This window comes from Callospermophilus lateralis, chromosome 11 (assembly GCF_048772815.1).
Source record: "Callospermophilus lateralis isolate mCalLat2 chromosome 11, mCalLat2.hap1, whole genome shotgun sequence".
NCBI classification, from domain to species: domain Eukaryota; kingdom Metazoa; phylum Chordata; class Mammalia; order Rodentia; family Sciuridae; genus Callospermophilus; species Callospermophilus lateralis.
The window spans coordinates 5,450,531-5,469,682 of record NC_135315.1 but is presented as its reverse complement, the minus strand read 5'-3'; the positions used below and the strand labels follow the sequence as shown (position 1 = coordinate 5,469,682).

General features: G+C 50.8%; 1 protein-coding gene across 1 annotated transcript; it reads right to left on the bottom strand.

Annotated features, from left to right (window-relative positions):
- Positions 1–12,018: 12,018 nt before the first annotated feature.
- Trim47 (tripartite motif containing 47) lies at positions 12,019–16,298 on the bottom strand. The gene is made up of 6 exons (XM_076870052.1): positions 15,596–16,298; positions 14,484–14,579; positions 14,015–14,245; positions 13,662–13,857; positions 13,184–13,258; positions 12,019–12,938 (listed from the first exon to the last, which is right to left on the bottom strand). Exons 1-6 carry the CDS (start codon positions 16,277–16,279, stop codon positions 12,298–12,300), a joined length of 1,923 nt encoding a protein of 640 aa, XP_076726167.1. The 5' UTR covers positions 16,280–16,298; the 3' UTR covers positions 12,019–12,297.
- Between the last annotated feature and the right edge of the window lie 2,854 nt (positions 16,299–19,152).

Sequence of the window (19,152 nt, the reverse complement as noted above, 5' to 3'; positions counted from 1 at the left end):
CCAGTATGCAGAGGTCCACAATGAAAATTCATTGCTGAACCAAGTCAGCAGCAAGAAGCAGTTGGGTCCAGGCCTCAGAGCTGGACTTCTGTGCTGCCTTCTACCCCACAGAGCTTGTTTCATTCAAGTAGCAAAATCATCTTTTCTCACTGTGCTATAAGTGCTTCTGTTTTCCCGACTGGAGCCTCTGAATGTGCTGAGGAGGGCGGGGCCTAGGGTGCCTGAGCCCCTGAACAGGCCCCCCTTTTGACTCCCAAGAAGCTTCATCTGGTTGTCCAGTGAGCCAAACCAACATCATTTTTTATTGTTGTTATTTTTTGCTTGTTTGTTTTGGGTACCAGGGATTGAACCCAGGGGTGCTTAGCCACTAAATCACATCCCCAGCCGTTTTTATTTTGAGACAGGGTCTCAGTAAGTTGCTTAGGGCCTCACTGAGTTACTGAGACTGGTCCTGAACCCGTGATCCTCCTGCCTCAGCCTCCCAAGTTGCTGAGATTACAGGTGTGTGCCACTGTACCTGGCCACATCATTATCAACTTTACTGAACAATTAATTATTTGTTATGTGTACCATCTAAAAGATTTGTAAACAGTTTACCAGGTTGTGGTTTTCAATTTTTTAAAAGCTTTGACTTATAATAAGAAATACATTTTCTTAGCCAGGTGTGGTGGCACAAACCTATAATCCCAGTGACCTGAAAGACTGACGCAGCTGAGGATTCAAATTCAAAGCTAGCCTGGGCAATTTAATGAGACCCTATCTTGAAAACAAATAATTTTTAAAAAGGGATGGGGACAGCTCAGTAGTAGGGCATCCCTGGGTTCAATTCATAGTACAGCACACAAACGATTTATATTAACCCATTAAGTCCCAATATTTTCCTAAAGGAACCTAAAGCAGGAAGATCACAAGTTTGGGGCTAGCCCCAGAAATTTGGCAAGACTCTCAAAAACTTAGCAAGACTCTGTCTTAAAATAAAAATAAAAAAGTCTGGGGATATGGCTCAGTGGTAACTTGGTACAGGGTTCAACCTCCAGTACCAAAAAAAAAAAAAAAATGCTAAGTTTTGAACTCTGTGGATATGTCTTTTATTTATTTGTTTTTGTTTGTTTTTGCATTACAATTCTTAATACGCTATTATACCATAATTTATCATATCTCTGATTATATATAAGGTATGTTGACACCAAATTCACATCTTTATACATGTATTTTGTATAGTGATGAGGGTCTCCTTCCACCATCCATGCTATTCCCTTTCTCCCTTCCTTCCCCTCCCACCCCTATTCCCTATCTAGAGGTAATCTTCCTCCCTTGCTCTCCCTCCCAACCCCATTTTGAGTCACTCCCCCTTATATCAGAGAAGACATTCGGCATTTTTTTTTAGGGATTGGCTAACTTCACTTAGCATAATCTTCTCTAATGCCATCCATTTCCCTGCAAATGCCATGATCTTATTCTTTTTATTGCTGAGTTATATTCCATTGTGTATAAATGCCACATTTATTTTTTATCCATTCATCCACTGAAGGACATCTAGGTTGGCTCCACAGTTTAGCTATTGTGAATTGTGCTGCTATAAACATTGATGTGGCTGTGTCCCTGCTGTTTTTAGGTCCTTTGGGTATAGTTCGAGAAAAGGAATAGCTGGGTCAAATGGTGGTTCCATTTCCAGTTTTCCAAGGAATCTCCATACTGCTTTCCAATCAACTCTGTGGATATTTCAACAACCTTGACCTAGATGCATTAAAATGGTTTGGAAAATAACCTAGTTTTATATTTATATATATATATATATATATATATATATATATATATATATATATATATATATTAAGATTTTTAATATTCTTTTAGCTGTTGATAGAATCAAACCCAGTACTTCACACATGCCAGGCAAGTGTGCTACTGAAGAGCCCCAGCCCCACCTTTATATATTTTTTCATATAAATATAATGGAAATATATATCTTTTTTCAAATGCTCTAATCATTTGCCTTTTACTTTTCATAAAAGAATAAACCTCTAAAAACATAATAATGATCTCAGTTACCATGAGTGGTATATATATGTTGCTCAATTTAAGTTTTTTTTTTTTTTGGGGGGGGTACTGGGGATTGAATTCAGGGCCACTTGACCACTAAGCCACATCCCCAGCCTTATTTTGTATTTTATTTAGAGACAAGGTCTCACTGAGTTGCTTAGCATCTCGCTAAATTGCTGAGGCTGGCTTTGTACTTGTGATCCTCCTGCCTCTGCCTCCTGAGCCACTGGGATTACAGACATGCACCACTGTGCCCAGCTCAATTTAAGTTTTTATAGGTGTTTCACATCTGAGACAAGGGGACAAATGAGTTAAGATCCCACCATATATAGATATATTGATTTTTTTGAGATGGGTCTCACTATGTTACCCAGGCTGCTGTATTCCTGAACTCAAGCCTTCCTCCTGCCTCAGCCTCTCCTGCCTGGACCTCCTAGTAGACCATCCCCACAGCCTCCTGAGGATCCTGGATGCCCAGACCTGGCTGTCCCAGGTGAGGGCTGGGGCAGTGGGCTCCCAGGGACAAGGAGTAGGGGCCCTGGTTAGCCAGGCTGGAACCAGCAGGACCTCCTAGAGGTTATGGGATCCAGAGACCCTTAAGAATTTGAAAACGGGGTGGGGGGTGCTGGGGCAGGGGCTCAGCGGTAGATTGCTCGCCTAGCACGAAGCCCTGGGTTCGATCCTCAGCACCACATAAAAATAAATACATAAAGGTATTGAGTCCAGCTACAACTAAAAAAACAAAAACAAAAAAAATAAGGCTGCCTAACCCGAGGCAGCAGTTGTAAATGGCACACTGACCCCTCTTTCAGCAAAGGCTGCTTTCTTAACCAATGATGGTTGCAATTCTGGCTGTTCATGGGGAAGCCCCAGAACCAAACTGATCATCTCTCCACAGCTTCCTACCCCTGGTTAATTCCTGCTGCTTCCATTTTTTTCTATTTATTTATTTATTTAGGTACTGGGGATTGACTCCAGGGATACTTTACCATTAAGCTGAAAAACCAGCCTCTATCTCAAAGCAAAGCCTGTCCAAGGAAGGGACATCACCTTTGTCCTTGAAAAGACCCACAGAGCACTCCTAGGCACATTCCCATCCTGCTAAGTGGTTTATCTACAAATAACAGAAGAGATCTGCTGTGCCAGGTGTCCCTGACTCAGTCAGGCTAGGTGGGGATCCATAGCAACCCCCTCCCAGCCACCAATCAGCATGAGACAGGGAAATACCTGGGATGCCAGATGACTCTCCCAGTAGTTTATGGTGTTGGGAAACTATGTAGTTCAGCACGAATACCCCTCTTGGCTTAAACCAATCAGTTCAAATGAATCCCCCTCTTGTAGTAACCAATCACCCTTACCCAACTTGTTCCCGCCAATGAATGTGCTAATCATGTTTTAGAGTTATTTGATTTTCCCGTGGTGTGTGATGATTTGCTAAGAGATGCTATGATGTATGTGAGGTCCCTGCCTTCTCCAAAGAATGTATAAAACTGCTGCAAACCCTGGGCTCAGGGCCTCTCAGCTTCACCAGTTGATATGTGTTCGCTCGCGGAGGACCGAGCTAGCTTGCAATAAACACCTCTTTGCTGTTTACATCGATCTTGGTCTCTGGTGGTCTTTTGGGGGTCCCGAATTCAAGCATAACAAAGCTACATCCTTGGTTCCTTTTTTTCTTTATTTTTTAATTTTGAGACAAGGTCTCACTAAATTGCTGAGGGCCTTGCTAAATTGCTAAGGCTGGCCTTGAACTTGCGATCCTCCTGCCTCGGCCTCCCAAGAGCTCTGGGTGTGCCCCAGGGTGTGCCCCACCGTACCTGGCAATCCCAGAAACAACAGCCACTGCACAACTGATTTTTGCTTCTCATGGTATCCTTCAACACACAAGCTGACCAATCTGTTTCTCATCTCTCTGTCTCATGGATGAGTGGGCATGCTGTGATTCCCCTGGAGGTCTATGCCTTCTGCTCCCTGTGAGTAGGCTTCAGCAAAATGAGTTTCTTGAAAGAATACCTGCACTTACTGCCTGCTACTTGATGAACCACTGCTGTTTGTTTAGTTCTGAGCACATGGAAGTCTTATTGCAATCTTGCATGCAAAGAAGGCCCCTGGTGGGCTGGGGATGTGGCTCAAGCAGTAGCGTGCTCTCCTGGCATGAGTGCCGCCCAGGTTCGATCCTCAGCACCACATACAAAGATGTTGTGTCCGCTGAAAAATAAAAAATAAATATTGAAATTCTCTCTCTCTCTCTCTCTTTAAAAAAAAAAAAAAAGCAACATGTGGTTAATAATAAATAAATAAAATGTTGTCAATTCAGAAGAATTAATTAAGTAATTAAAAAAAAAAAAAAAAAAAGAAGGACCCTGGTGGGCCATTTCTAAGATTGCTTTTGGAAAGGACATTTTACAGCAAAAGAAAACTGTAGAGAGCCACCGTTAGGCCAGAAGTCACTGGGCTTCTGACCAACAGCAGCTGGTTGAGTGGTTGGGTAACTGATTTCCCAGAACAATTTTAATCTCATTCAAGTTTATCTGAAAATCATTTGGACATTTTATCACAATGCTATTTTTCCACCAGTAGGAGACTGTGACTTTAAAATATATATATTTTTAGTTGTAGATGGATACAATACCTTTATTTTATTTATTTATTTTTATGTGGTGCTGAGGATCCAACTTAGGGCCTCACACGTGCTAGGCAAGTGCTCTGCCACTGAGCTACAACCCCAGCCTGAGACTTCGAATTTTGACAGCTAAAAACAACAAAAACATTGCCCACACCATGTGTGGGACAGTTTTTTTGTTTGTTTATTTGTTTTTGGTGGTACTGGGAATGATCCCAGAAACACTTAACCACTGAGCTGCATCCCCAGACCTTTTTTTATTTTGTGATAGGTTCTCACTGAGTTGCTGAGGCTGTCCTCAAACTTGTGTTCCTCCTGCCTCAGCCTCCCTAGTTTCTGGAATTACAGATGTGTATCCCTGCATCCTGCTCAGGTGATTTTTTTTTTTCTTCATTTATTTTTTTTCCTTTATTGTTATTTGTTCCTTTTGATATTTAAGTTATTTGAGAGAGGTTTTTATTTCATAGCATGTTGTACTCTGATTTTTTTCTATTGTATTTTGTCAGTTTAAAAAGTTGCTAATAACTGAGAGTGGGGGCGCAGGCCTATAATCCCAGAGGCTCAGGAGGCTAAGACAGGGGGATTGTGAGTTCAAAGCCAGCCTCAGCAATTGAGTGAGACCCTAAGCAATTGAGTGAGGTCCTGTCTCAAGATAAAATTTTAAAAAAAGGGCTGACGATGTGGCTCAGCATGGTTAAGCGCCCTTGGGTTCAATCCTCAGTACCAAAATAAGTAAATAAATAAATTAAATAGTTAAAATTTTTTTAAAAATTAAAAGGTTAGGCATTTCACTCAGAAGTTAGCTCCCCTGGTTTCAATCCTCAGTACCAAATTAATTGATCAATTAATTCCAAAGTGTTAGGGATGTAGCTCAGTGGTTAATAGTATCCCTAAATTCAATCTGCAGTACTGGGGGAAAAAAAGAATTAGCTAGGCATAAAGTTAGACATGTCATATTGCCAGAAGGAACTAGATAACTGAAAATGTAGAACAAAGCATTCTAAGGTGTCATAAAGATAACATAGCTCAAGAAGTGGTCACTAGCCCAGGGCCAGGAGACCAAAGAAAATGTTGCAATTTCATTAAAACAAGTAAACTTGGATGAAAAGCCCAGGGGACTGAGGAGAGGGCATCTGCTGGCTGGTGCTGGTGTCTCTTTGGGCTCAGGAGTGGGTTCTGCAAGGGTCAGAAAACAGAGGAACTGGATTCCACTGGATTCCAGGTGTCTGGGGGAGGCGGGGCCCAGCCACAGGCCTTCCTGGAGCCCCGCCCCCCTGGACAGGGCCTGGCAGGAAGCAGCAACCCAGGGAGAAATGGGGCTGATGTGGGGCTGGTGGAGCTCCAGTTACAGTGTCACAGAGCATGTGCTGAATTGTGTTCCTTCCTCCCAACCCCAAGTCCCTCAGAATGTGGCCTTACTGGGAAACGGGTTGTTGAAGACATAGTTAAGGTGTGGTCTTTGGGACCTAGTTCAGTGTGACAGGGGCCCTCAGAAGAAGGGGAAACTCAAGACACAGACCTGCCCAGGGAGATTGCTGTGCAGGGACAAAGGTAGAGGTCTACAAGTCAAGGATGGTAGCCCATGTTGTCCGCCAGCCAACCGCCAGGAGCTGAGAGAAAATAGCATGGGACCTGTCCTCTCACAGCCTCCAGAAAGAACAAAGCCTGCGGACACCTTGATTTGGGATGCTTGGCCTTCAGCGCTATGCAAAGCATTTGGATTGCCTGGGCCACCTGGTTTGTCATACTTTGTTGTGGGTTTGGAGTGAGGCACAGTGGTGTGGCATGATCCCCAAACCTTGGCCCAGGAGAGAGGCCACAGCACAGAGCACTTCGGGCTGTGACAGTGAGCCTTCCAGCAGCAGCCTCGGTGGGCAGGAGACAGGAAGCTCCCCCATCCTCCGGGTACCGTGTAAACCCCAGATTACAATTCCGCCAAAGGCAGGGGTCTCCAAACCTGCCTGAGGTTGAACTTTCCACCCCCTTAGCAAAGAGTAGCTCTTTGGTTTTTTGCTGTTTTGTTTTATTTATTTATTTTAATTTAATTTATTTATTTGGTACTGGGGATTGAACCCAGGGGCACTTAACCACTGAGGCACATCCACCCACAGCCCTTTGTTAATATTTTATTTTGAGACAGGGTCTTTAGATGCTTAGGCCTCACTAAATTTCTGAGGCTGGCCTGCCTCGAACTTGCAATCCTCCTGCCTCAGCCTCCAGAACTGCTGAGATTACAGACATGCACCACCATGCCCAGTTTCAAGTTTTATTAGATTTATTAGGATAAATATCAAAGTGGATATTTCTTGCATCTGAGTGTTATGGAACAGATTCATGCTTAATACACTGAGGTTTTTTATTTTTTAAATTTATTTATTTTTTTTCACCCAGCCAGTTGTAGTCTTCAAATAAGTCAGAGAGAAAAAAGAAAGCATTTGGTGGCTCTCAGCTTTCTGCCGTTTGTGCTAGCCGAGCTGTGATGGAGTGGCAGATTCCAAGGGACATGCTGGTGATGTGGACCTGAGTTATTTCAGGGTAGGTCCTTTTTTGGCTGTGGGTATTATGGGAACACAAGTTCCCTGCTCCTACATCAGGAGGCAGGGCCAGCACTCATCTGCTCATCTGGGGCTGTTTCTGGTTGCTGTGGAGATGGGCCGCACCCTGAGGCTCCCAGCCTCTGTCAAGTTCAACTTCCCCAGATACAGCTGCCAGGTTCCTTCTGAGCGATTCCTGCTGGAGGGGTGTTTATAAAAACCTCTGCTGTTCATTCCCACTTCTCTGCCTCCCAAATCCCAGAGAGCTAGAGAGAGGTGGGGTCACATCTGAAGATGCTGCACCCCTACACTGAGGAGCAAGGGCTGGAAGGACGCCTCTATAACAGGGAGCTCAAGGAGGATAGGGGAGGCTGAGACACAGAGAAGCTGAGTGCCTTGCTTGAAGGCACACAGGAAATGACTGAAGTAGAATGTTTAGCCAAGATTTTCTGATTCTCTTTGTTGTTGTTTTTAATATATTACACACACACACACACACACACACACACATATATATATATATATATATATATATATATATATATATATTTAGTTGTTAATAGTCCTATTTTTTATTTAATTTTTAGTTGTAGTTGGACACAATACCTTATTTTATTTATTTATTTTCATGTGGTGCTGAGGATCGAACCTAGGACCTCACACATGCTAGGTGAGCCTTCTACCACTGAGCCACAACCCCAGCCCCTAGACCTTTATTTTTATTTATTTATATGTGGTGCTGAGAACTGAACCCAGGCAAGTGCGCAACCACTGAGCCCCAGCTCCAGCCCCTTCTTGTTTTGTTGGTTGGTTTGATTTCGTTTCGTGAGGCTGGGGCTTGAATCCAGGGCCCATGCACACTAAGCATGTGCTGGGCCAGTTGTAGCATTAAATACACCCGCTGTCCAAATTTCTGATTCCAGAACTCACACACAAAACCATTTTCTGATGCTGGATCAAAACAAAACAAAACAACAACAACAACAACAACAAAACATTGTTTGTATATTAAAGCAAGATCTGAGGTATTCTACAGTAAAATTCAAAATTTGAATATCATTTAAAGATAAGGTCTCCAGGGGCTGGCACTGTAGCTCAATGGAAGAGTGCTTGGCTAGCACATGTGAGGCCCTGGGTTTGATCCTCAGTAACAGATAAAAATAGATAAATAAATAAAGGTATTGTGTAACAAAGAACCTTAAAAAAGAGAAAGTAGACAGCCTTGTGAAGACTAGTGCCTTCCTGCCTCAGTGCGGGCTTGGTATTCCTCTGGGCCCGTGTCCTCTGTGGTGCGGGCTCCCTCGGCAACCCCTTCTCTAAATGCACTTGCAAAGGACATGGAGGTTCTCCATCCTGAGCCCCTGAAGACGACCCAGGGCCTTCTGCTGTTCTCTTTGGGGTTTGGTTCATTTGCTTTTGGTTGTTTTGCGGTGCTGGGAATTGAACTCAGGACCTCTTCCATCCTAGGCAAGCAGTCTACACCCCAGCCACCGTCCTGCCCTTCTTCCCCTGACCCCCAGGTACGGGGGCACTGAACCCGGGGTGTTCTACCAGTGAGTCACATCTCTGGCCCTTTTTGTTTTTATTTTGAGACAGGGTCTTGCTAAGTGGCCCAGGTTGGTCTTGAACTTGTGATCCACTTGCCTCAGCCTCCTGAATCCCTGGGATTACAGGCCTGTTTCCAAGCCCAGTCACGCTGCAGTTCTTATGCATCTTCCAGAAGGTGTGACTGTGCAGAAAGTGAATGAATGGGCCTGTGTTCTAGATTCTGAAGTTGGCCTCGCAGGGGGACGTGTGCTGGGTGTGGGGCCGATGGGACACGGACTCTGCAGCTCAGGGCTCTTTTTCTCCCTGGGGCAAAAACAAGCTACAGCCCAAAAGAGCTGTCTGCAAACCTCAACCACGCCCAGGTCAGCCCCATCTTCCTGGCCAGGCCCTCAGTTTAGCCACAGTCCAGCCTCACCCTCTGTGCCTCCGAGGAGGGGAGGGGAGTGTTCCTTGGGCCTTGGGAGGGGACTGAGAAGAGCCAGAAGAGGACTGTGGGCCTCCCTGCGCTCCGGGAGGGCTACAGGAACTGGCCGTCTCCAGCTGCCCAGAGGGGAGTGATGCGGAGGCCCTTTCTCCACTGGGTTTGGAACTCTGGGGCATATTTCCCACAGAAAAAAGGCTCAAGTAGAGGTTGGCTCTGTGCCTGGCCCAGAAGAGCCATGTTCGGCTCACAGCACCACAGCTCCAAACCTTCACCCCCCACCATTGTCTAGACTGGCAGGGCCTCTGGCAGGAGCTTCTGAGACCACAGACCCTCGGGCAGCTCTGCCAAGACTCTGGGGACCGTGGGAACTAGGGCCTGGCAGAGAGCAACCCTTACACAGGGCACAATGCTGGGAGGCAGGGCTGTGTGTGTGTGTGTGTGTGTGTGTGTGTGTGGTGTGTTTAGACATTTCTAAGCACAGGACACACCTAAGATGTGGAATGCGGAGAGAATGGCCTGGATAGGGCAGCCTTGGGCAGCTACTTGCTGCCTCTGAGCCTCGGATTCATCTATAAATGGTAGTGGGACTAGATCTGTGGTTCAGGTTTTATTAAGTAAAATCATCTCTGACTAAAGTGTTGGCAGGGGGTGGGGGGGAGGGCTCCCACCCTGCTTCCTCCCCCCTTAGCCCACCTAGCCCAGCCTCCTGGGTCTTCTCAGAGTGTTGTTGCAAGACCCTGGACTGCATCCACACTCTCACACCATACAGGCAGACACTCAGACAGACACTAATGCACACCTGTCTCTCTCTCTCTCTCTCTCTCTCTCTCTCACACACACACACACACACACACACACACGCAGACACACAAAGGCACCCCTCTCCCAGAAATTCCCTCTCTAGCACTCTCCTAGGGTCACAGGTGAAGAGCAGGGTTATCGATCACACTCCAAACTGGAGCTTCCGAAGCCTGGGCCCCAGCCCCAGCCTCAGCCCAGCCCCAGCCTCTTGAAAGGTATGCAGCCACGGGCGAACCAATCCCCCACCCTAAATTGTAAAACTGTGGTGCTGGGATTGGGGATTGAGAAGCTTGTCTCACAGGCTCCACGCCAATCTTTGAAAGTTGCAAGTGGCACACTTGTGGGTGGTTGTGGCCACGGATGTGAGCAGTCAGGTCAAATTGTTACCGCTGTTGCTTCCCCAATGTTGAAGAATAACACCAGAGAAGCACGCCGAGGCAAGGTCAGAGTGGAAATTAGAAGTTTATTAAAGGACAGCAGAAAAGACTTCTCCCGGAGGAAGAAGGGGACCCAAGAGGTGGAATCCCTTGAAGGGCGAATGTGTTCCCCTTTTTATAGTTTTTGGTGATGGAATGTAGGTGGGAAGGGTTGGGACACAGGTGGGCCAAAGAAGTAATTCAGGGCACTTTGGAGTCAAGTTTGCTGTTCATTAACATTTCTTTGGGATGGGCTATCTTCAAATCTGTTAGGACTGTTTCCTGGGCTTCATTAACATTCCGAGAGTTGCTTAACTTTTCCAGGAATTCATTCTCAACATGGCCTCCATTTAGACCCGATTTACCTAACTACACTGACTACCTAATTTTAAATCTGGCTTCAAAATTCCACCAAAGAAGCTCCAGGCCTGTTTGACAAACTGACATTCCAGGACATGTCAGGGCTTCCTACAGGGTCTGGGAGCAGAGGGTTCTCCAGTAAGAGATGGTGGATGTGCCAAGCTGAGGGAGGAGATGAGCCAGAGCAGGTAGCCGAGGGCAGGCAAGGCCTTGGAAGGTGGAGGCTAGCAGCAGGTGGGGAGAGGCTCTAGGAAGTCCCAGCTACACTGGAGCAGTGGAGTGGCCCCTTGCTGGGTGAGCTGGGACCTGTGGGACCCTGGCTGCCATGGGAACGGGGCTGAAACACACAGCACCAGGAGCAGAGGCCCCGCCTGGAAAAACAACATCCTGGCCACCGCCCCCAGGCTGCAAGGGAGGCCTATTTTTAGCTGCGGAGGCCTGGGGCAGGACTTGTATGGCCTTGCTGTCTGGCTGTATAACTCACCCATTGTCCTGCCTGACCTCACCTGATGCCTGGGAGGCCTCTCTGTCTGCCCCTTGCCCTCCAGGCCCATTCTAGGGTGCACTGGGCCTTGGAGAACACAGAGGGAGCTGACCTGGAAACCCAGGTGCCTGGCAGGCTGGAGAGACCCAGGACAGGCAGGGGGCCAGGCAGGGGGCCCTGCAGAGAGTCCCGAGCCCTCCTCAGAGCAGGACAGCCGGAGCCCCTCCTGCTGCGCCGGGCCCTGGGGTCCCCAGACTGGAGGACCAGTGTTGTGGTGCAGATACACAGCTGCCCGTGGAGACCTGAGGCCCAGGCTGTCTCCAGGAGAGGACAGGGGACCTAATTTGTCAATGTTCTCTGCTCCAGCCACACCCTGGAGTGGTCTGAATCACACAGCTCTCTGGCTGAGGTGTGTATGTGAAAGAAGCCCAGGTCTCCACTCTTGTCCTTCCCCAGGTGTCCTGCTCTGCTCTTTGGGGGGTTAGGGTGACCTCTGTGTTTTATTCTGGCCGGCAAAGTGCAGGTCCAGACCTGGCTGTGGCTTCAAGAATGAAAAGAGCTGGTAAGAGCTGGGCTGTCCAGAGCAAACATGGGAGACGCCAGGGTGACTGTGGGGCTGGAGCCTGTGGAAGAAGCCACCTCTGGCTGCCCCTGCGGAGAACTAGGGAGTGGGGGTGCCCTGAAGGGGCTGTGTTCCGCCTCTCACCTGCCCACATTAGGCCAGCTGTTAAAAGCTGAGAAGTCCTGTGGATTTTTAAAAAGAGTGACTAAAAAGGGAGTCATCCATTCAGCAAACGTTTATTGAGCACCTACTGTGTGTCTGGCACTGGTCTAAAAACCTGGAAAAGGAGGGGTTGGGGCAGACTGGATCCATCCCAGCTGAAGCTTTCTCTTCCAGAAACAAGGACAGGGGTCCTCCTCCCTGAGGGGTGGAAGGCCCAGTTATAGAAAGTGGAAGCCTCTAGAAGTGAGAGGCTGGGCGAGGCCTCGAAGGCTCCCTGGGGGCAAGATGGACCTCAAAATTCCAGCCCCTAAGGGCTGGGCTGCTGCAGGAGGCTGGCCCCACATCACCTCCGCTTTAGCACGGATATGCAGGACTTCTTGAGGGGCCCGATCTGCAGATGGGCATCCACACTCTCCAGGAAGAAGGCAGGCTTGAGCCTGTGAGCGAAGAGCCCTGCAAAGTGGCTGTCCAGGCGGCTCTGGAAGGGGTCTGCAGGAGAGGCCAGAACACCACTCCGGCGCGGCCGGGAGGCCTTCAACCTCCTCAGAAGGCTCATCTTGCCATCGCGTACGGCATAGAAAGTCAAGGCCCGGTCGGCGTACTCCAGGCAGATTCCGACCGTGGGTGAGAAGGGCTCGGGGAGAGCCGCCTCCAGCCCGTGGAACCAGACAGAGAAGTTGCGTCCATTCCACTGCAGGCAGCAGGAGTATGCGTTGCGGCCCAGCCGGCCCCGGTCATAGGGCTCTTGTGGGGAGAAGCCTTCGGCCATGACCCCCACGCTAACCCAGCCCTCAATGATCTCTACCTCCCAGTAGTAGGTGCCACGGTCCAGGGCGCCTTCCCCCAGCACCTGTTCGCAGTGGGTGAAGCGGGTGGGCGACTCAGGGTAATTGATGGGACACAGCACTCTCTTGACACCTTTGGTTCCAAATAGTTGCAGGAACTTATCTGCCGTGTCACTATCCAAGTCCACGATGTAGGCGACTGAACCCACAGATGGAAGAGAGATGCAGGGCTCAGGGCCAGACTCAGATGAGATGGTCCCCCCACAGGTGCCCACCCCCCTTAAACACAGCCTCACCCCTCTATTGCAACCAGCATAACTCAACACCACGCTGACTTCATTCACCCCAGGAACTATGGAGGGGAGTCCAAACTCCTGGTGTCAGGACCATGCTGGGGCCTGTTTATGAGACCCCCATGGGAACAGGAAGGCAGTGTCTACTTACACTTGAGGAAATAGTCCCTGGGAATGTCACTCTCCAGGTGGTTCGTGCTATCAGGGTCCTGGGACTCGCTGTCAGCTGCAGAAGAAGGGACAGTGGCAAGCATATCCCCCAGACTCCCAAGGCTAGGCTGAGCACAGTGCCCACCCCAGAACCTGTGACTGCAACTCCCTCTGCCTGCCTTCCTCTCAAAGCCACCTGGGGACAGATACACATCCACACATGCCACCTGGTGGGCTCCTACAGGTCTATGTCTGAATTGTACTCCACTTGCTCCTTGGGTCTCAGCCCCTCTGAAGCTAGAAGCTGGGCTGTAGCCAAAGAGCTAACTGGTCATCAGAGGATGGTGGCTCCAGTCCCTGGCGGGCTTGGGGTCCCTCCCTGTGCCAGGCAGTTTCCCTCCTCCATCCTGAATGGGGACCAGGCCCAGAGGCCTGTGTGAGGAGCCCAGGGAACAGTGAGTCATCTGTCGGACACTCACCTTCTGAGCCCAGCTTCTGTGGCCCGTCATCGCTGCCCAGCCCCCGCAGCTGCTCCCACTGGCTGGCACAGGCCGAGACCAGCACATCTCTCACTGCCCGGACAGCTTGGGAGGACTTGGTGAAGCTGAGCTCCCTGGGGGGACCAGGTCCAGGGCCGCACCCCTCTTCCAGGGCCAGCCGTAGTGCCAGGAGCTCCTGTGCCAGACAGGTGCTGGTTAAGTCTCCACTGGACACAGTTCCTCCAGGCCGGGGCGGGGCAGCACCACCAGGAGGCTGGCACAGCCCCAGAAAGCCAAGCATTCCCTGACCCCACCTCCACCTCCCACCACGATGGCCCCAGGGTGGCCCTCACCTGCAGGAAGCTGACTGAGTCTGCTTCAGGGACCTGACCGAGGTTGTGGCGGGCCCGGCTTAGGCGGCTGCGTTGTTCCTCCTGTCGCCGAAGGTCGCCCTGGGAGCGGCCCAGCATGGCAGCCTCCCCCTCCTCGATGAAGCCTAGCACCTCTGTCTGGAAGCCCTGCAGGGTGGCAGCAGCCTCGGCAAATAGCTGGCTCACCCTCTCCCGCTCTGCTACAGCGGCGCTCTGCAAGGACAGCAGTGGAGGCAGCAATGAGGGCAGGGAACAGGCCTGGCCTTTGTCTCCACATGCCCACCCTGCCCTCTTGGGGGAATGCAGGAGCTGGATCTGTGACAGGTCAGGGGAGATGCTCATGCTTAATGGGGACTGATAGTGCCCTGAGCATGGTCTTGTTTGGAGTGATTGTACTATGTTGAAAGGTCTTGCTGCCAGTGCACAGGATGGGGGTTAGGGAGGGTCTGACCTTGATGAGGGCCACTGTCCGCCGGGACTGTGCAATGCATGCACCCAGCTCATCCATGCGGTCCTCCACGGCACTCAGGACTTTGGGCTGCTCAGCCTGTGGATGACACCTCTTTGAGTACCAGGTCTGGGAAAGGCCCCAGCCCTACAAAGGTCCCAGATATCTGTGGATCAGTGGGATCAGAGTGGCCATCATATCCCATAATATGCCAGGGGTGCCTTCAGCCCAGGATGGTCCATTACCAAATTCCTGGTGAGGAGCAGGCTGACTGTGGGTGTCTGCTTCTCCTCTGATCAGCCCCCAAGACAGGGCCATCAGCTATCCACCCATCTCAATGTTGCTGAAATTAATTTGAGAATTTCCTCCACCGGGGAAGAAAGTGAGGTGAGGCTGTGACCACACAAGAGGGCATAATCCGTGGGGATCACTGTCCCCAAAGAGCCCGCACCCCCAATCCAGGCCTGAATAAAGGGGATTCCGGGCAAATCCCCTGGGTCTTATGAGTCACTGCTCCAGGCAGGAGAGACGGAAAATCCCAAGGCCAGAGGCGTCTGGACCCGGCAAGAGGCCAAAGGAAACTGGGGGCGGGAGGTAGCGGGACGGGACGCTGTGCACATGTTCCCACCACTGCCCGGGCCCGGAACAGCTAGACAGAGGATCTGTGTGTCCAGCCCACCCTCTGTCGCACTCCTGTCGCCTGCCACACCCATCCAAAGTGGCTGCCTCATCCTAAGGCAATCTGAGCTGGGACTGGCCCGAGCCAAGCGTCATCAGCTCCGCTGCCTTTGCAGGAAGCAGCAGCTCCCGCCCCTACCAGGCTCTGGGGGCTAACCCGGCTTCCAGCCGCCTCACATCCCCAGGACACTAACCTGGCTTCAGATCTCCTGCTCCTGCTCGCCCTTCGCGGCGTCCTTTTTAGCAATCTCGCTAGTCCCTCCTTCCCACCTTCCCATCTCCACCACCGCGAGCGACAAACATTGTCAAGCCGGGAGAGTAAAACCCTCAGAGGAGATTAAGACACAACCCAAGAAGAGTGTAGGGTCCACGGCCTTCGGCCTGCTCGCACACAGCCAGTCACCCCCCGCCGGCCACCTAAGGTGCCCACACCCCACCTCCTGGAGCGCGCGCTCTTGCTCCAGCGTCACGAGCTCGTGGCCGCGGTGCTCCTGGGCGGCGCAGGCCTCGCACAGGCACACGCGCTCGACGCGGCAGTAGCGCTCCAGCGGCCGCAGGTGGCGCGGACACAGACTCTCCTCCAGCCGGCGCAGCGGTGGCACCAGGCGGTGCCCGCGCAGTGCGGGGCTGCGCTCGTGCGGGCCCAGGTGCGCGGGACAGAAGGAGGCAAGGCAGGAGAGGCAGGAGAGCGCCGCAGGCAGGGCCGCGCCCTCGGGGCACGCGTCGCAGCGCACGGGCTCTTCCCCGGCGGGCCAGGGCTCCTGTTCGCATGGAGCAGACGGTTCCGGAGCGCTTGGGGGAGCGCTGGGCGCTGAGGGCTCCGGCGTCGGGCGCCGTGCAGGGGCTGGGGCCGGGGAGGGCATGGCCGGGCCCGAACCCTGGCGTAACTGCAGCAGCTCGGACAGTGTGTGGTTCTTGCGGAGCTGCAGGCCGTCGGGGAAAGGTTCCTGGCACAGAGGGCAGCGGGCTGCGCCTCCGGAACCGCCCGTGCCTCCTGCGCTGCGGTGCGGCCAGAGAGCGCCCAGGCAGGCGAGGCAGAAATTGTGGCCGCAGGGCAGCGTCACCGGCTCCCGAAGCGGCTCGAGACAGATGGGACAGCTGAAAGGCCCGCTGCCGTCCATGGCTTCGCGGCCGCCTGGCGCCGCCTGTTCTGCTCCCGCCTGGGAGGGACTCGGACCGTTCGCGGCCTGGCGCCGCCCTTTGGGACTAAGGCCAAGGGTCCCGCCCCCCACGTCCCTCCCTAGGCTCGGCCCGCCTCAGCGCAGCCCGCTCGCGGGTCCTCGGATGTCGGGCCCCGCCTGACTTGAAGAGGCTTCTGCGCGCCCGCCCTGCCTGGGTTCTCCACCGCGCGCGCTTTGAGGGAAGCGCTGCTGAAAGAGTGTCAAAGAAACGAGGGCAGGGAATTGAAGGGGGACACAGGAAGGAGTCTGGGAAAGAGTTCCCATCCACCCTTGCCCAACCCGGGACGCATGGGGAGTGGGCGGGCCCAGATCTGGCACACCAGCACCTTTACTCTCAACTCCAGACCTCCTTGGCACCATTAGCAAAGGTGGTGAACTGCTGACTGCAGAGAAAGTAACTGCTGATGTGTGTATGTTTTTGCCCCTTAGCGACTTTATTTCCCCCCAGTGGGGAAGTTGGACTTTTCTAGACTTGGAATGGGAAGTTGACGTCACCCCCAAAGTCCCTGGTCTAAGGAATTTAGTCTGGTCAATAGACTCTTGCAGGCACCTATGGTGCGTCAGGGCGGGGATTGGGAATTCCCCAAGAGGAGGCATGGGTTAAGATTCACATGAACCCAAAGTATAAAAAACAAATTCATGAGTTCATGTTAATACTAATGAGTAATTGGGTAAATGAATAATGGGGAAGAGTAAGCACATTCCTCATTCAGGAGACTTCCAAATAATCTTTGTAGGTTCTCCAAGGTGGAGCATAGTTTCCCACTTATGTGTGATTGTGAAGAGAGACTTTCGTAAAAGAAGCAAAAGAGTAGTTTCACAGTGGAGACTCCTGCTGAACCCCATTTTAACCAGGTGATCAAGGTCAACATCAAAAGTTAGCATGGAGGGGCTAGGATGTGGCTCAGCGGTAGAGCGCTTGCCTAGCATGTGCGAGGCACTGGGTTCTATCCTCAGCACCACATAAAAATAAAATAAATAAAATAAAGGTATTGTGTCCAACTACAACTAAAAAAAATATATTAAAAAAATTAGTATGGACTGAAACTTTCTCCCGTTTTAGTCCCTCCAGGACTGGGAATTGAAATCAGACCCTTCAACATTCTAGGCAAGTGCTCTACCACTGAGATAACATCATCCCCAGCACTCCCTCATCTTTTTTGTGACAGGGTCTTGCTGAGTTGCTTAGGGTCTCACTAAATTGCTGAGGCTGACTTTGAACTTGCAATCCTCCTTCCTCAGTTTCTTGAGTCATTGGGATTACAGGTGTGCTCCAACGTGCCTGGAAGAGTGCCTACTTTAGAAAGATGCTATGTTGCTGGGCATGGTGGCCCAGGTCTGTAATCCCATTTACTCAGGAGGCTGAGGCAGGAACGAAACAAATTGAAGACCAGCCAGGGCAACTTAGTGAGATCCTGTCTCAAACAAAAAAAAGGCTTGGGGGCTGCAGTTCAGTGGTAGAGTGCTCCTTCAATCTCGATACGGAGAAAAAAAAAAAAAAGAAGAACAGAATCCCCCCCCCCTCGCACCCCCCCACCCCCCACCCTCCCCCTGGCCCCCAACATTCTAGGCAAGTGCTCTCCCACTGATACTACATCCCCAGGAGGGGCCAGGACCTGCCACAAGAAGGGTCTAGGGTCAGAGTGTCTGGAAGCTGGATAGTTTAAAAACAGCAGAGGCTTGGCTCAGTGTTGGAGCACCTGCCCCTCATGCACGAGGCTCTGGTTCAGTCCCCAGTACTGCCACACACACACACATACACACACACACACACACGTGTGCGCGCGCGCCCTCAGTTCTCTCACTCTTCAGTAAGCCAGAATCGGAAACCAAGATGCCAACAGGCCATTTCTTTTCAGAGAATCCAAGGACAAACCTGTCCCACTCCTGTCTGCAGCTTTTTGTTTGTTTGTTTGTTTGTTTTAGTTGTAGATGGACACAATATCTTTATTTTATTTTTTATTCATTTATTTTTTATGTGGTGCTTGGGATCGAAACCAGTGCCTCACACTGCGCTCTACCACTGAGCCCCAGCCCCAGCCCCTGTCTCCAGCTTTTTGTTTATGGCAATCCTTGGTGTTCTTGCTTGTCCGTGTATCGCTCTGATATTGGTTTCTATGTGATGTGCCCTCTTCTCTCTGACAAATTTCCTCTTTTTTTTTTTTTTAACCCAGTGCCTTGCAAGTGCCAAGCATATATTGTTTCACCGAGCTGCGCTACAACCCTAGACCCTGATTTCCTCTTTTTATAAGACACCTGTCTTTAGGTTAGAGTCCTCCCTACTCCAGATTGTCCCCCCCCACTTTTTTTTTTGTACCAGGAATTGAACCCAGGAGCACTTAACCACCAATCGGCATCCAGCCCTTTTTACAGTTTATTGAGAGACAGGGTCTCGCTAAGTTGCTTAGGGCCTTGCTAAGTTTCTGAGGCTGGCTTTGAACTTGTGATCCTTCTGCTTCAGCCTCCCAAGCCACGCCACTACACCTGGCTCCAGTTGCCCTCATTTTAACTTGTCTATGTTCGGGCAATACCCTATTTTCAAATAAAGACAGAGTCATGGGTATGGAGGTTAGGACCTGAATACTTTGAAGGGAGCACACAATTCAACCCGGAACAGTGCACAAGTCAGGAGGAACTTAGGGAACACCCAGATTAGCAGTGCCAGGGGTCATGAGTGTCCCTAAGTTCCCATCTCTCTCTGTACTCTAGGACCCTGGCCCTTTCTCATGCTTCAGCACACACTGCTGCCACCACCACAGTCCCTCCTGCTGGGCATTCATGGCTGCCTCTGTTTCTCTGGCTCTCCAGGTTTA

Coding starts and splice junctions, on each gene's coding strand:
- Trim47 (XM_076870052.1), bottom strand. CDS start 16,279: ATGGACGGCAGCGGGCCTTTCAGCTGTCCCATCTGTCTCGAGCCGCTT. Junction 13,858..14,014: donor ACTCAGTCAGCTTCCTGCAG/GTGAGGGCCACC, acceptor TGTCTGGCACAG/GAGCTCCTGGCACTACGGCT. Junction 13,259..13,661: donor ACAGAAGCTGGGCTCAGAAG/GTGAGTGTCCGA, acceptor CTTCTTCTGCAG/CTGACAGCGAGTCCCAGGAC.